Source organism: Scomber scombrus, chromosome 9 (assembly GCF_963691925.1).
Source record: "Scomber scombrus chromosome 9, fScoSco1.1, whole genome shotgun sequence".
Classification (NCBI taxonomy): Eukaryota; Metazoa; Chordata; class Actinopteri; order Scombriformes; family Scombridae; genus Scomber; species Scomber scombrus.
This window is the reverse complement of record NC_084978.1, coordinates 19626456-19644491: the sequence shown is the minus strand read 5'-3', so window position 1 is coordinate 19644491 and position 18036 is coordinate 19626456. Positions and strand designations below refer to the sequence as shown.

At 40.4% G+C, this 18036-nt stretch overlaps 1 protein-coding gene across 1 annotated transcript; it reads left to right on the top strand.

The window, feature by feature from the left end:
* The first annotated feature begins 1163 nt into the window (after positions 1–1163).
* atp10b (ATPase phospholipid transporting 10B) lies at positions 1164–17982 on the top strand. The gene is given in 23 exon segments (XM_062425272.1): positions 1164–1355; positions 1357–1500; positions 1502–1575; positions 4802–5006; positions 5378–5463; positions 5770–5876; positions 6437–6568; positions 6768–6895; positions 7015–7267; positions 8616–8815; positions 10204–10362; positions 11061–11610; positions 11704–11804; positions 11894–12020; positions 12121–12305; positions 14115–14382; positions 15354–15430; positions 15517–15642; positions 15736–15936; positions 16074–16154; positions 16278–16382; positions 16610–16797; positions 17700–17982. Coding segments are annotated over 23 exon segments (3972 nt in total).
* The last annotated feature ends 54 nt before the right edge of the window (positions 17983–18036 follow it).

The following is an 18036-nucleotide window of genomic DNA, read 5'->3' as shown; positions in this document are numbered from 1 at the left end:
GTAGATTCAACACCAGGACTGTAAATGTGTCTTAAATTTAAATATGATTACAATAAATGACTGACATTTATGTGCAAATCTGACCTGTTTAAACAGGTTTGGCAGACTGCTCTAGAAAAGACAACATATGTCAGCATGAGGAAGTGAAAGGAATCCTACTTGCATGCCATCTGTGCAAGAAGCTGTTTTTTTGCAGTCCATCATACGTAAATTTTACACACGTAAATTCTTTTAAACACATTCGTTTACCCCATCCTGTTTGATCAACATGAGTCAACTTTTATCACTCAACATGTAAAATGAAAAGCTAATTCCCAGCCACAGTTCAGTCTTCTGACCTCTGACATCTTTGAATTTTCTTGCAGGTGTCAATAAGGTGTCATAGTTATTATCTTATGATACGATGATGATATTATCTCAGTATCTTTAAAAGATGTGCATTCTGCATCTGAAGCTGTATGAAGTGTATAAGTTCCTTCTGCTGTGTTCATTCACACTGTGCAGAATCCTCATACGTATATGTTTGCCCCGAGCAGTAGTTGCGCTCTGCTCAGTGTTGTGTTGTCAGTTCAAATCTCCTTATGACCCACTGCACCAGTTTTCTGCTCTGTATTAGATTGTCAGTTCGGTGAATTTGTCTACTGTATTGGTGTTATGTTAATTTTGACTTTTTCAATATTTAATTGACAAGAATAACATCAATGTGTAAACTATTAATGACATGTTGACTCAGTGACTCATTACACTGCAGTGTGAAGGACTGTCAGAGAGTTGAAAACATGCTAATGGTGCAGTGATTCTGCTGAAATGAGATTATTGACAGCAAAATTAAAATCAGCTGAGTCAATGGAGCACTTACAGCAGCACTTACAGCTAACTTTCTTGCTGTAATTAGCTGCAATCTCTGTGAGACTGAACTTACTGACTTCACTAACAGGAATGCAAACACACCTGTCAATGCAAGGGGCGGACCCAGAGGAGTGTAAGGGTGTGCTGTCTGTCACTTGCTGAATCTGGCTTTTCAGATCACACACTCACATACATACAGACTGGTGGAGGGAATGGGTCTGAGGAGAATTTGTTTAACTCACAGGAGCAGTGAGTTTGAGAGCCTAGGAAGAAAAAGGTTGGTGAGAACAGGAAAAAGGACAAACACAGCAGCCATGACATGGAGGAGTCCTATGGCTCTTATCAGAGATGCTCTGACAAGTCAGAGGGCACGGGAGAAGGACCTCCGCTACTTGGTGTCTAACCTGCCTAATGAAGGCCTGGAGAAAGGGAAGCAACCCAACCACCACTTCCACGGTAACGCCATCAAGACCACCAAATACTCCCTCCTGTTTTTCATCCCCAACGAACCTCATAGAGCAGTTTCACCGCCTGGCAAACATCTACTTTGTAGGCCTGGCCATTCTGAATTTTGTCCCTGTGGTGAGTGCCTTCGAGCCTGAGGTGGCTTTGATCCCTATCTGTGTCGTCATGTCTTTGACTGCACTGAAGGGATGCCTGGGAGGACTTCAGGAGGTTCCAGTTCGACAGGAAGGTCAATAACACACCGTGCTTCATCTACAGCAGGTAACTGAGTCAAAGACAATCACGTCCTGAATATAGAAACAGAGTGTTGTGCTGTTCATGCATGATGTGGCACGAGGCAACAATCCACCTCTGGTTTTGTGATTCTTATCATCCAGCATGTTGATGTCTGTGTGAGTGTGTAGATTTATGCGATTGTGTGTGTTTGTGTGTGTTTTACCTCCTCTGCATTTCAGCACCCCGTGGGAATTTTTGACTTAGAAATAGAAAATGTGTGGGAGATTATTCCTCTTTTGAAGAGGCTCACAACAATATCTCTCACCATCGCATTGTGCACATTTGATGAAATCCTCATCTGGGTGTTGCGTCAGCAAAGACATTAAAGGTTAGCGGTTATCTATTTTTGAATTACTGGTGAAAAATGAATAATTCACAAAGGAGGATAAACCCTGTCATTTTCAACCCTTTCACTGCTGTGATTTTGGAGTACAATGAGAGGAGGAGGAGGAGGAGGAGGAGGAGGAGGGGATGTGGATTTCCTCTGGATGTGATGTGAGACTGGAGGGTTTCACAAGACACCCCCAATGATGAATCCTCACAGATTCACCCTCCGTAAGGGTTTATCATTAACCAGCAGCTGCTTGCTTTCATATTTCCCAAGAAGAGTCAGCAGGGATGCTGAGAAGTGCAGCCTCAGCCTTCATCGTGTGTGCTGATGTGTGTGTCCAGGTGGCCTGAGGTGCAGACTTCAGACCCTGCATTTCGGACACTTCAGAGAACACGCCAGTCCCTTTGGGCCTGTTGGCGGTCACTAGTCGTCTCTGCCTCACGCAATCAGATAAGCAGCAGTTGAGTCGAGCTCTTGTGGGTCTCTCATGGTGGAGATGCTAAAGCTTTATTTTGGGCTTGTAAAGATTAGAGCAGTTTAAAGTCGGTGCAATCGATTGACTGGGATTTCTTTGAGGTTTACAAATGTTTCCAGAAGAGGCCTGAGAATACCTTTTAGGATTCCACACATTGCTTCTCTCTCCATATGTAGACGAAGTTTCAACACACATGATGAAAGAGTACTTACATCTGACACACAGTGTACGTTAAGGCCCACATGGAATGCAGCCTGATGAACGATTTTACGTTAAGTCATCACCTTCTCGGATTCACATCTTTATTTCCCCATCATCCCTCACCTGCTTGTTGTTTTCAGAGAGGCTTGAAGTGTGACGTTCCTAACCTTCAGGGTCAGCCCATCTATCTCATCTCTATATCTTAAACTCCTGTCAATCCACCTGCCTTCAAACATAGCGAACACAGACATGCTGGCGGTTAATCCTTTTGATTGGCTCCCAACTTTTGTGATTAGATTGTTAAACATGTCTTGATTTATTGTCCACTCAGAGCAGATCATTAAAACTGTTCCTGACTGCTGTTGAATTATCTATAAGAGCTGATTTACACATTGTATGAATGTCACTCTTATCACAGCAAATATCAAACCGCACTTTATCCTTAAACTGTCACTTTATCTGTACAGATTAGGGATTCTTTTTTTCAACAAAATATTACACATACTGAGGCATTATCACAAAGATGCATCAGGAAGACTGTTTGGAGTAGATCTAAATTTACAAAAGCATTAGAAACATATTTCTTAAAGATCAGAAATGTATTGTCTTTAGTACAATCAGGACAAATTATTTGATTGGTTGGATGATTAGACTGACAGTCGTATAATTTGGCTTCAGGGCTGCTGAAAGACTACAAGTGAAATATTTAAAACAGTTTAGGATTGCTGATATTGATTTAAGAACTTCATGATCATGTCTACAGTGGTAGAAATAGTATTATTAGTTAAATTAACAATAACAAAGGAAAACAAGTACAAGAAAAAGTCACGCATTCAAACTTTTACTTAAAGGATAAGTCAGCTGCCCATGTGACCGTCCCTCCTGTTCATACTGGCCATTACCTTCATATGATCTTTCAATGTAAGTGATGGGGGACAAAATCTGCAGTCCTTGTTTTGGGCAAAAATATATTTAATATGAGAATTCAGTAGTCTGAGTACAGTCTTTTTAGTAAAAAATAAATCAACACAGTGTTCCCCTGTTCAGCTGCAGTGGAAGGATCGTTTCAAAAAGATTAAAAAAGACTTTAAGACACTGACTTGATTTGACTCATTTGGACATTCATATTAGCTTCAACTTAACCTTTGAGCACACACACTTTAGCACAGAAGGAGGGCGTACAGCATGAAGGGAACTTAATGGTCAATATGAGCATGTGTCAGTGTTCATTTAGGCACCTGATTTAGGACAAACTTGAAAACCTGTGAATCTATAGTATTAGCAGAAAAATGCACACAATGTATAAAAAAGTTAGTTTATATTAATATTTTTATGACATTTAAAGTGTATACACTGTTGTGTAGTTTCTATAACAATGCATTATACTTTACATAGTGATAATATGTTTTACATTTAAAGCCTTTATCTGAGAAGTAACTGGAAACTACTGTGAAATAAATATGGTGGAGAAAAAGTACATAAAGACATAAAATATTTAGAGAGTTTACTTTCCACCACTGCATGTCTGCAATGTAATAGACTCCAAGGGATACAAGAACACGACACACTTCCGAGAGATGGACCTTCCCGTTACTGAAGTTGTTAATTAGGCCGCCTGACGTGAAATGTACGCAAAGCTGGTATGATCTAAACAACACACTAAAACTACATTAACTCCCCCTCTTTGCTTTTGGCTTTGTTTGAGGAGAGGTGCGGTGGTGTGTGGAAGCCACCCAGTCAGGTTGTACATGAAGGGCAGCATACCTTCCGCTCTCTGTAACTTCCCAGATAGTCAGCACTTGACGTACAGATTCAAACAATAAGCTCTGTCAAAGGGAATCTTCAAACCCTGGCAGCAACCTCAGCTCAGGAAGTGTCTTTATGTAAATCCTTATTGGAAAGTTTTGTTTTTCTAAAACACACAATACACATCTGGGCTGCTCTCCAAAAACAACAGCATTGATTTTTCATTTGGTGCTTGTATTGTTTATTCCCTAACCTAAGCAGGTGCCGTGATTTTATATCCATAACGAGTGAGTCAATATTTCATTTGATTGCATAAGCATAAAAAAATACCACCACAATGCCAAAGGAACAGTTAATATATGTGAAAAAAAATCTATATAAAAGTCACCTGAAGGGACCTGTGTCTGTTTAGAAAATCTTCCGTATTGACTGTTGGTATCTCACATGTTTGATTTCAGGAAAGACAAGCAGTTTGTGGAGCAGCGCTGGAAGGATGTACGAGTGGGAGATTTTGTGAAAGTGTTTTGTAATGAGATTGTCTCTGCCGACCTCCTGCTCCTGCACACATCAGACCTGAATGGTGTTTGTCACTTAGAGACAGCCAACCTGGATGGAGAGACCAATCTGAAACAAAGGAGGGTCGTGTCTGGCCTCTGCATCTCAGTGAGTTTCTGGGAGATATTTGTATTTAGCTTCCTTCCTGTCTTTCTGCTTTCATCACATCTTATATCTCCCCTCTCCTCAGTGCTGCCTCACCTTTATTGGCATTTAACAAACTGCATGAAAATAACTCTGACGTGTCCTGACATGAGCCTACTCAACATCAACAGTAGCTGCAGGACATGTCAAAGTCAATGATGAAAGGCTGGTTAAAAAAAAATAAAAACTTGTAGGATTGCATGTATGTATATTTCGGAAACCACAGTTGTCTTTCCTGCATGTAATAATCATTAAGACACTCTGGAAGTACAGGTTAAACTGCATAAGCTTTCCATTCATACTGCAGTGGCATTATATCTCTTCTCATTTCCCAGGATCCTCAATTTGAACCTGAAAGCTTCAAAAGCACTGTGGTGTGTGAAAGGCCCAACAACAGTCTGAATCACTTCAAGTGTTATGTGTAAGTATCAAATACACAGATCACATGGATTCCCCCAAACAGTTTCTTTGAGGCTTTCAGAGCTGCTGAGCAAAACTAATTCCAACCCACTCGCTGCACTTTCTGATGCCACTGGAGGCTTTATTGGGGCTGTAATAGACTATAATCGATTTCCTTGGGCACCACAGCTCTTACAGCTGGCCTACCCATGTTGTCCAACTATGGCTGTAAAGCAGGAGAATTGCTAATGGGGAATATATAAGCAGTAATGAATATCTAACCAGATCTGACAGTACAAAGGGGGTTTCTCACTTTCTCCTGCTGCAGAGAGAAACCCAATAAGGACAAGGTGGGCGCTGGAATTGCGAGTCTGCTGCTGCGAGGCTGCACAGTCAGAAACACGGACTACGCTGTCGGCTTTGTGGTGTATGCAGGTATACTCTCCATTTTCTTAGCCTTGTCACTGCTTTGACCTTGAGCTTGGGTTTTTTGTCCAAGGCAATAGCCACGATCTGAGAGGTCATGAGTCCAAATTTCCCCAGTGAAACCACGGCCACCTACAACATTTTTGTACCTCGCTACCAAACAAAGTAAAAATCAAACAATTTCACTTTTTTTCCCCTATAAAATGTCTGTACAGCTTAGGCTTGCAGGAATTTTTTCAGTTGATATTTGGTCATAAAACAACCAAATTTGACCAGATGATGACTAAATGTGCCTGAAAAATATCTGAATCATTTAACAAATTCAAATTGTGTGAGATGTGTGTAATTGCAGAGTATAAACTCATCTTTATGTCATTATAAACTTAAAGAAACCTTATCCAAAACAAGACCTATCTGTCCTCTGTTGTAGTGACAGCCTGGATTTTGTATGAACTGACCTTGAATGAGGGCATTTTAAAGAAATGATAATCACTTTCCTTTGGAATTGACTGGCCGTGGAGTGTCTGTTGTTGGTAACTGAATCAACACCGTCTGATTTCACCTTGTAGGCCATGAAACCAAGTCCATGCTCAACAATAATGGACCGAGATACAAGCGCAGCAAACTAGAGCGGAAGCTGAACAGAGACGTCATTTACTGCGTCATTCTCCTCTTCAGCATGTGTCTTGTTGGAGCACTAGGTCAGTGGTGAATTACATAACTTAACCACACAGACCAGTTCATGATTAATGATTTTATATTCATGAGGGACATTTAATTTCCAGTCAGTCACTTTGGCCACAAGCCCAAACACATAGGAGGAGAGGTGTGGTGCCAAAAATAGCCTCCCTCCCTGTGTGACAGTCGGTGTGATTAATCCCCCTGTCCTCACACATGCAGGTCACTTCTTATGGCTGAAGGCGCTGCCCAGCGTGCCCCCTTACCTGGTCCCCGACAGCAATGGTCACCTGGACAGTCCCAGTCTGTCTGGCTTCTACATGTTTTTCACCATGATCATCCTGCTGCAGGTTTGGAATGTCTGCCTGTGTCTGAGAGAGAGAGAGAGAGAGTATTCATGACTGCTGAAAGTTTGTTTTTGTTTATTTTAAAGTATTAAAACTTGTCTTTTCTCCTCTCTCCTCTGCAGATCCTGATTCCAATTTCCCTCTATGTGTCCATTGAGTTGGTGAAGATCAGCCTGATCTTCTTCATCACCAATGACATCGATCTGTACGATGAGGAGACAGACAGCCGTATGCAGTGTAAAGCCCTGAACATCACAGAGGATCTGGGCCAGATTGAATACATCTTTTCAGACAAGACCGGCACCCTCACTGAGAACAAGATGGTGTTTCGCCGGTGCTCCATTGTAGGCACAGAGTACCCACACAAAGAGAACGGTAAACCTTTACATTAGATATTAAAGTCCATATGTGGTGTGCTGCAAAATGTGCAATTGTAACATATGTCACTTATCTTAGCATTTGTCCTTTAAATTAGGGAACATTTTGGTCCAGAGTAAAATATTTGGATAGCTAAATACACCAACATCAATGAATTGGCATGAAATTAAAAAAAATGTATGGTCCTATGGTCAAATCTCAGAAATTCCCAATAAATCCTGACTTAGAATGAAAATTGCTTAAATACATTTTCCCTGACGTTTCATCTAGCACCATCAATAGGTCAAAATTTCCACTAATCATTCCACTGAATCATTCAACATTTTGGGAAATGTGCTTATTCATTTTCTTGCCAAGAGTTAGATGAGCAGATCAATACTACTTTCATGTCTGAGCCAGGTACTGATTAGCAGAGGGATACAGTGGACCTGGCTCTGTCAACAGTGAAAAAATACAACAAAAAACACTTTTTAACCTAAAAAATTAACAACACTAATAATGTCGTGAGTTTAGCTTAGCTAGGCAGTGACTGTGACAGTGTTACAGTCACTGCCTAGCTAAGCTAAACTCACGACACTAGCAAGATAAGCAAGTTAATGCAAAGACATGGAGGTATTGATCTTCACTCTGCCTCATCTAAGTTAAAAGGAAGCAAATACATGTATTTCCCAAAACTGAGAATGATTCACTTAATGTTAAAGTTAATGTTAGCATTAGCTCAAAACACAGACGAGCCTAAATATGCTCAAACTGATTTAATATCTTGACCATCTAAGAGTTGTCATCTCTACATCTTCCATTCCTCTCTGTTTTAAGAAAAAAATATTTCCAACAATCTTGTTTCCTTTAGTGTTTCAATATCACAGGGTTGCTTGCATGGTTAAAAAACATGGTTTGATTCAAATTTATGCCACGGATATGGATTTCCTGGTTGACTGTGTTCATTTCCACTTTCGCTCAAATGATTATAGATGAGAGATATAACATTGAAGACTCCTTCCTTGCATGTGGGTGTACTATCCCTTTTTCTCAAATACGATTCTGACAGAAGTTTATAAAAGAGTCGGGAAAAGACACAAAGTGGGTACATATGAGACTCATATCAATATATTTTATCTTTTGCACTTGATTATTGTGGTGTATCCTGGTCAGAAACATTTCTATTTTCCATATCATGGCCATGTTTGGTGTCCTTTTTTGAGGCTTTCCTTAAGGACTTTATTGGGTGTCTCTTTTCCCTGCCTAATGTGGGCCTTTGCCACTATAAATGGGATAAAGGGCCATACAATTGATCGTGATTTGACCTGATATATTATATACTATACGTGTTTTTTGGGATTTGTAGCCATCCGACTTGCTGTCATTGATGAGCCAGATTCTGAGGAGGAGGTCATCTTCAACCAGCAACCGCAACCCCTACAGAGAGGATGGTCCCTGGATTCTGAGCACTCCAACCCTGAGGACACACAACGTCACTGTGGCAGCCGACGCAAGAGCAAGGGCGCAGGAAATGCCCGGAGCGATGTGGCCTTCAGCAGTCCCCTGGTAAGATGATTGCTCAGTCAGGAAGCAGGTATTTAATTCTGTTCATCAGCATTTCCCTTGCTTGCTCATGCAGGAGGTGAAAACAGGTAGTTCACTCAAGGCCGGCAAATTAGATTTATTCTTCTTGATTAATAAGTGTCCTTGCAGTCATAATCATCATTCAAATAAATGGCTCAAACTCAAACATGATGTACCGCAGATGCAAAGTGAACTGGCATCCAGCTTTTGAACTGTAGTGCAACCCATAAAGCATGGTGATGACTGTTGAAACATCTTGTCTAACCACTCCGCACTGCTCCATGTAAAATCAAAATGAATCACAGTTTCGTAATTGAGTTTATATGATGTTCACTGCAAAAACATCTAATATGTTAGCTAATAAGACTAATACTAGGCTAATAAGTTTTCAAGTATGGAAATGTAAACCTTATCCATCCATGTTCTAAACTGCTTATCCTGTCCAGTGTCACAGGGGATGGGAGCTTATCCCAGCATGCACTGGAAAAGGGGCACAATACAATGAAAATATTGTAATGATAATGTTAAGTTCAGAACAATATTGTATGAATACACACAGTTGACTTCAGGTTGTACATCAGTAAGTGTTGATTCTCGTTGTTTTCCATATATACATATGTATATCATACATTTCTAGGATGTCAAGATGTAACTTCTAACCCTTGACTGCCTTCATAAAAGGATGCCCCTTTTTAAACATTCCTGATGTGTGAATACATACTTAGTGATCTTCAAAGTGCCATTTGTTTACCCAAATCTCACCCATCTTTGTGTCAAAAGGCCTCCCGGTCCCAGTCCCTACTGCAGATGGCCAAGCTGCTAGGTGTCGGTGATAAGCACATCAATTTTGGCTCAAAGTTACCCCTATGTCTGTGATGGGACATATGGTCATGCTGGGCACCTTTTGGTAGAGACCACTGATGTCACACAAACTGTAAACGCGCGCTATAGATTAGTCATTGTCGTCTTGATATACAGTAGCTCTGTGTCTATTTTTGTCCACAGGGCAAATAGCAGAGGCCAAAACAAGCAGGCGGAGACAGAAAAAGGCTTGTGTTTATTTCCAATAAGGCGCTCAGCCCATCTTTGGTTCTCCTCATGCTGCGTCTCTAAAAGAGCAGCATGTTTGTATTAGTGGAAACTTCCTCCCTTTTTTCCTTCCATCCATCCTCCTTTCCTCTTTCCTATAATTATTCTGTGGAGATTTTATATTTGTATGTGGCAAAACAAAACTGGATAAAAAGGGTAAAAGCTAAAAAAAAAAAAAAACAACCCTTATTTAAATCCTGTCACATCAAATCAGAGAGAGCAAAGTGAAAGCAGGGAACAGCAGCTTTTAATTAACTTACTGATTAACTTTACTCCAACAGGAAACTGAGGTGATTCCAGACAGGAAGCTGCTTCAGCAGATTAGCAGGGCAGAGAGCAGCATCAGCAGCCGGAAGATGGATCCATACCTGGACTTTTTTCTGGCTCTCGCCATTTGCAACACGGTGGTGGTTTCCATGGCAACAGCTCAGAGACAGAGGGTGAGTGCTCCGTTTACTTTGACTGTGGATGGGGAGTAGAGATGGAGGACACAGCAGTGAAGAGGGAGAAGATGGGTGGGGGATTTGTTCTCCTACAACTCAAACTTACACAATGACTGCAAGAGAATTAATTGTCTTAATGATTATATCGTGATTTATATAAATCTAAAAAAAATGCTGTCTAGTTCTCAGGCTGCAATAATTCAGAGTAATGCATGATTTAACTTGCAAAAGACCCAAAGATAAAGATTTCATTCTTCCTCTTAACCTCTCAGATTTAGTAAAATTTTGAAGGCCTTTTTAAATTGCTAGCTAAAGTTTTTCCTCTTTCTTCAGTGGTCAGTACTTAATTGCTCCTCATTTCTCTTTAAAGTCCCAGTTGCAAAGGTTCTGAGTCTTCACTAAATTAGCCACATAGTAAAGGGGGATTTGCAGGGGCAATCAGGGTTACCTTTATTAATTTTACTCACTCCTGACTGTGCCGTTCTGAGGTCTGACAGATGGGAGAAAGTAGTGGGTTTTCCCTTGAGTTTGTAATTAAAGGTAAATGCACCAAAGGAAACAGAGTGGAAATTCATGACAAGGTTGTTTTGTAAGAGGTGTTGTGTGCTATCACCATATGTGTTTTCACACAATTTCAATACAAATATTCCATGTTTATGACTTATATTTTCTGTTTTCTTTCTTTAATATTTCAGGCGAGTGGGTTTCCACACTCCTCTCAGGCAAATAATCCACTGGATTCTTTGTCCAGTCTGATGAAGAAGGCTGGCTCTCTTCGCCACATTCTCACCTCCTGGAAGCGAAAGCCAAAGAGGACCTGCACCTTATCAGAGGACTCAGTTATAGAGGATGACCACTTTAACCTCCCTGTAAAAATGAAGAGGGCTGAAGACCTCAACACCGACGGGGCTCAAACGTGTTCACTCCATGTTCCACCCTGGTGTGACAAGCCTGCTGCGGCCTCAGATAAGCTGTGCTATGAGGCAGAGAGTCCAGACGAGGCAGCTTTGGTGTATGCAGCCAAGGCATATGGCTTCACTCTGTTGGCCCGCACCCATGACAGTGTGACGGTGAGGCTCCCGTCTGGGCAGGACCTGGTGTTTGAGGTGCTGGACACCTTGACTTTTGACTCCAACAGGAAGAGGATGTCTGTTTTGGTAAGACACCCAATCACCAAAGAATATGTGTTGTATACTAAAGGTGCAGACTACGCTATCATGGAGCTACTGGGTACACCATACGCAGGTATGTGCAGGTGAAACTAAATGTATTTATATCTATTATATCATTTACATTCTGACAGTCAGTGACTTTAAATATTTGTCATATTATTTTCAGAACATCTCAGTGGGAATCAGAAGAATATAGTGGCCGATACTCAGCATCACATTGACTATTATGCCAAAGATGGGCTGCGTACACTGTGCTTTACAAAGAAGGTGCAAATTCAAACACTGTATTTTTTCAGCATCTTTTTTTCCTGTTAAAAACATATCTCTCTTACATTTTGTGGTTATGTGTGCTGCAGGTTGTGAGTGACCAAGCTTATGAAAGCTGGTCAGTGAACAGACAGCAAGCTCTAGCTGCTATAGACAACAGAGAGGTGCTCATCATGGACACTGCTGTGCAGCTAGAAACAAACCTCACCCTGCTAGGTAAAAAATGATTCATAAATAAACACTTAATAAAAATATGTATTTGTGATGAACTCTCTCTGTAAATCTTGCTTAACTTTGGATATGTGTCCTCCTGCAGGGGCAACGGGTGTCGAGGACCGTCTGCAGGACAATGTCCCAGACACCGTCGTGGCACTGAGGGAGGCAGGGATCCAGGTGTGGGTGCTCACTGGTGACAAGCCGGAGACAGCTGTCAACATCGGCTACGCCTGCAGGCTATTGGAAGAGGAAGACCTGGTGATTAACATGAGTTGCAAAAACAAGGTGAGGAGGCCGATGTCTGCCTCACTAAAGGTTGCCTCATTGATTCAGAGTTGCTTTTCTTTACTGCTTGATGTGAAATGATAAATGGTGGTGCATTTCTTAGACTACAATTAAAATTAGTTTAGGTAAATGAAACAAGAAATGACGCAGTTTGTATCCTGTTATATGATGCTGAATCATGATTAGTTTTCTCAGATTTAATCAATTAGTAGTTTGGTCTGTAAACCATCTGAAATTTTTGAAAAGTGAATGCTAAGATCTAAGGGACTACTTGTTGGACCAACAATCCAAAACTCCCACATTGGAGATGCATCAAATGTTTTTGCTTAAATTATTAATCAACTATCAATTATTAGGAGTCTGGCACATCAGATTTAATTCAGGGGTAGTAGTACTGACCTAAACCTGTTAATCTTGTATTCTGAGAACTTACCAAACCTATCAAGTAGTTTTAAAAAAGAGGGTACTGACTGGGTGGGATTTTTAAGAATAAAGTAATATATCATCTGCATAGAGATACAACATGGGATGTGGTATGGGTGATATAGTTTCACAATCCCATGCATGCAGAACTGCCTGCACAAGTGGCTCAATATCACCTTATCAGATATAATAGTGATATCATTGACAAAATATCGCTTTCCAACTAAAATTACAGGTCAAATTATTTGAAGTTTTAAAAAAATATGAAATTTTAAATGATTTACTGCTTAAAATATTTTACAAGCATTGGAAACTCTTGACGCTGAAAACTGGCCTTGAGGTTAAGACAGGATGTAACTCATATTTGATCACGTACAGCTTGTTTCAGAAGGCAGCATTGACTTTTTTGGTTGGTCATTCAATTAAGGGATATTTTCCAAGCAGTGGGTTCAGGGGGTTTTGCCTGTGAGATTTTCTCCCTCCAATTTAGATAGCCAAACCGTTTTTGACCATTTTTACATTTTAACTAAAGGTCAAACTCTCACATTTCCATCTGAGAAAGATAAGGTGTCAGGTGTGGGCCCTGTTTCTCAGAGGTCATTAAAGACCTGGTAGCACAGGAATGAGCCCTTCATAACAACCTGACCATGTCTAATCATCCCTGGCCTCAAATAGACCAAAATTACCTGTCGGCTCTTTGCAGCTCTAACGGATACACGGGGAGTTCTCTGGAACAAAGGCACTGCCACACTCCTTTCAGATGGGACTAGTCATTGATGATGAATGGAGTGAGCTACCTCCAATACAATAGCTAATGCTTACATATCTAATTAACAGTCTAATAATCAACCCTCAGAGGACATGCCCCTTCTCTCATTATCCAGAGTGGAAGCATATTTGTTATGAACTATTTTTAACACTGAAACACGATGATCACCTGAGGGATGCACTCCCACAGTCATCTACCCACCACACCTAATGAAATTTAGCCAGCAATTGATAGATTGAATAAAAACTAGACATGACCCATTTTTTAAATCATGTTGGGTTTCCTTTTGGCTAAGGAGCTGAAGTTATTTACAGACAACAATGACGAGTCGGATGGGACCAGAGCCTCATAAGTGCTTGTAGCCAGGCATTATGAACATGACTCGACAACAAAGTAATGTTTTATTTCCCCAGCACATGCTGTAATTTGCTCTTGTACAGAGGAATAGTCTTGTCTTAAACATTTTATTTGTGTTTACTCAATTATGACATACATTACTTCCAAGTCACAACCTTAAAACATCCTCTTTCTGTTTTGTTTTTTCACCACTGATGGAGTTTTGTGCAGCCTATACGGCCAAATTACTTCAAACTAAATAAGCCTGTGTTGTTTTTCAGCTTACATGCACCTCCATCCTGGACTGCACTCTGGAGGAGGTGAGGAGGCATGCAAATGAACCTCGTAATGTGGCTACAACCCCAAACATCTCCCTGGTGATCGATGGACATACCCTGGCAATGGCTCTGTCGTCAGACCTGCAGGACCGCTTTGTGGAACTGGCGAAGCACTGTCGCTCTGTGCTCTGCTGTCGAGTCACACCGTTACAAAAGAGCAGAGTAGTGAAGGTCATCAGGGAGAAACTCAAGGTCATGACGCTAGCTATTGGTAAGAAATTCCAATGATTCCTAGTAGAGATGCTACTCTGCGCTTTACAGTACAGTATTAAACATGTTTCATCTGATTTGATTTAGTGTCTTTGCACATTTTGTTTAGCTATCTGCCAATTTAAAATGCATCTATGTGGGATTTTTTTAAGTGAGATTTTTAGAGCGAGATATAAAAAAACACCATCCAAAAGAAAAGAAGTTGTGTAAGACAGTATACTATAGGAAAAAATATGAAGTGAGAGTGTGTATGCAGGTTTTTTAACCCTTTTCTTAGTTTGAGCTTGATTACGACAATATTAGGTTTTTTTCTGACATTTTTGTCTTCATTACTTTATCATGTCTGTATACTTAAGGCCAAGTTTAAAAAAAAAAAAGATTACTATGTTGTAATGCGAGCTGTTAAAATTGAGTGTAATTCTCCAAAACAGTCAGAGGGAAGCCAAAAGGCCTTAAATGGAAATGAAATGGCTTTGTGAGGGAATGCAAACAAGAACAAAAAAGTTTTCCTTTAAGTTGCATAGTTTATTTTAGGCTCTCAGGTTTGTGATCTTATCTTATTAATTTCATATCCTGTTGAGTCTTTGAAACCCCAAGACATGAGAAATGTATTGTTGAAAGTAAGAAAAGGAGAGTGTGGAGATCCTCACACACCCTGAAACCCAAGAGTGCTACTTTGGTAGTGTATTTACTATACTTAAGACTTTACATTTGAAATTGTACAGACATCTTGACCAGGTCCCTGTACTTTTAGAAGGACTTTTGGATGGAAATTTGAGAATGTTATGTCATGATGGCATTAGTGAATCAAAGTACTGTTTATTATATGTACAATATGTTTAAAAACATAAAGTGAGAAAGTGCTTAAAACTCTAAATTTCCAAATAAATGCATTTTGTCAGTCAGTGGATGTTAATATAATTTCAAGGCTTTGTATCTGTACTTGAACTGACATTCACTCTGTGACTTCAGGTGATGGTGCAAATGATGTCAACATGATCCAAGCAGCTGATATTGGCATTGGGATATCTGGTCAGGAGGGGATGCAGGTTAGAACCGAGGTCCTTTGATTCAAGAGTATTGTGCCTTCCTCTGCAGTCCAAAACTCATCATGACTCCTCTTTATCATCTGCAGGCAGTCATGGCAAGTGATTTTGCCATATCTCACTTCAGACACCTTAAAAAACTCCTCCTGGTTCACGGACACTGGTGCTACACTCGTATCGCCAACATGATCATTTACTTCTTCTATAAGAACGTGGTGAGTGTTGTATCTGCATTAGAGTGCTACGCCTGTGTCTACATCATCGACCTGCTCATAATAATCCACAGTGTGATGTCACATGTTTTTCAGGCCTATGTGAACCTGCTGTTCTGGTATCAGTTCTTCTGCGGCTTCTCTGCCACTACCATGATTGACTATTGGCTGTTGGTTTTCTTCAACCTCTTCTTTACGTCCTTACCACCTATCATGTTTGGGATAATGGACAAAGATGTTTCTGCTGAGATGCTGCTGGGTGTTCCTGAACTGTACAGGACTGGACAGGGTGAAGGGGTCAGTGATTTTTTTTTCTGAGACAGTTTGCCTTGCACCATCAAAATATATTTGTATGAGTATTATAGAGCTGCGTCTTTGAAAAAGTACACTTCTAAAGATCTGTTTATGTTCAACTTGTGTATGTGTTGGTTTAGGAATACAAGTTTTCAACTTTCTGGGTTTCCATGCTTGATGCCTTCTACCAGAGTCTTGTGTGCTTCTTTATTCCATACTTGGTAAGAAAAACATTTAAATTCTTTGTCTTTGATTATTACACATGGTGCATCTGTCATGGTGCATCGTCTCACTTTCCATGTATTTTACTGGCTAAAATTTGAACATGTTTCATTTTTCCTCAGACTTACCGGGATTCAGACATTGACATTTTTACCTTTGGAACCCCTTTGAACACAATTTCTTTATTTACCATCCTGCTGCATCTGTCAATAGAGATCAAAGCCTGGGTGAGTGCTGAACCGATCGATATCTATCTCTAGATATACTCGCAATATACCTCCAGTGACTCAAGCTCTTATATAATTTCAGCCAGTATCAATGTGAAAACTAATATACTACATAATTATTGGAGGCATCTAGGAGTACTGCATTACATTATTCATTTAAATATATATATTTATATAGAGAGAGATTATTATGATTTATCTGACTGTGTTATGTGACTGTCTTGTAGACGGTGGTTCATTGGGTAATCATGCTGGGCAGTGTGGTGCTGTTCTTCATCATGACGCTAGCCTACAACGCCATGTGCGTTACCTGTAACCCCCCATCCAACCCTTACTGGATCCTCCACAACCAGATGGCAGACCCCATGTTCTACCTTGTCTGCATTATCAGTATTGTGTTAGCTCTGCTGCCCAGGTACCGTCAGTATTATCTTCCATTTGTCTGTCACTCCAGAAACCCAGTGGGGGAAAGTAAAGAGCTCTGTCACTGTAACAGAGTAGCTTTTTCATATCTTTTTTGAGTACTTTGTTAAGTGAGTAATTTTGGTGAAGTACACTTGAGTAAACTCAGTTGTATTTCAAGTCAAAATTATAGATTATAGAGGAGCCTACACATTTGTGTAGTTCATTCACATTCAGGAAGATATTCAGTTAAGTTTGCTTTAATTCTGTTTTTCTTCATAAGAAAAAATACGAGAGACCTACAAGATTTCTGATAAAGGAAAGATTTTTGAGTAGAATATTATAGTCTAGAGATACAATTAGGTGTCCAAAGATTATTAAATTAATATAAAATTGGAAAATAGAAGAAAGGTCTGTTTATTATCCTTTGTTTGCTCTAATTTTACCCTTTTTTGAAAAATTCTGCATACTTTGAATGAAACAATCAAAAGAATTCAAATTAAACAATCAGAAAAGGCAAAATCACTCCGTACCAAGGTGATCATAAATAGACATCTTTCATATTTCTGGGTCACAAGTCAAAAAGGTTGGGTGTCACTGTTTTAGCTCTCATGTTTAAACCCAATCTACCTCAGAATTCTACTCTTTCAGTATTATTTTGGCATAGGCATTCTCACAGATTCATTAACTGCAATGAGATTGTGAGCTAATTTGGTGCATAGACAGTCCAGGCTGATTTGTAATTAAATAATCTTAATTGTGAAGGTCAGGAATGACTGCACCACGGCTCAGTCTTCCTCCTGGTGCCTGATGCCTCTGAAAGTGCTGATATTTAGAGGGAATGCTCTGATTTACATCAAAGGGCCGCATATTTTTCACTGGCCTACTTTCTCACCACCACACTCTCTCCCCCAGGTACATGTTTCACGTGCTTAGGAACTCTATCGCCCCCTCTCCGCTCGTGCAAGCCAGGCATCTGGACCGGCTGGACCCCTCGGAGAAGCAGCGGTGGATCAAGGAGTGGAGGAGCTTCAGGGGCGGAGGGCAGGTCAAACGCCCTGAGCTGTCTACCCCACCCTCTCCCACCCTGGAGATCCCTGTGGACTTTTATCCCCAGTCTCCAGCTGCCTCTGATATCATGGAAGATGAATTCACATTGAATGTAACCACAAACTATCAGAGACCTGCGCACACATGAGGAACTGGTTGGAAACTTGAAGGACACACTAAAATTACTATTTATTCATAAAAC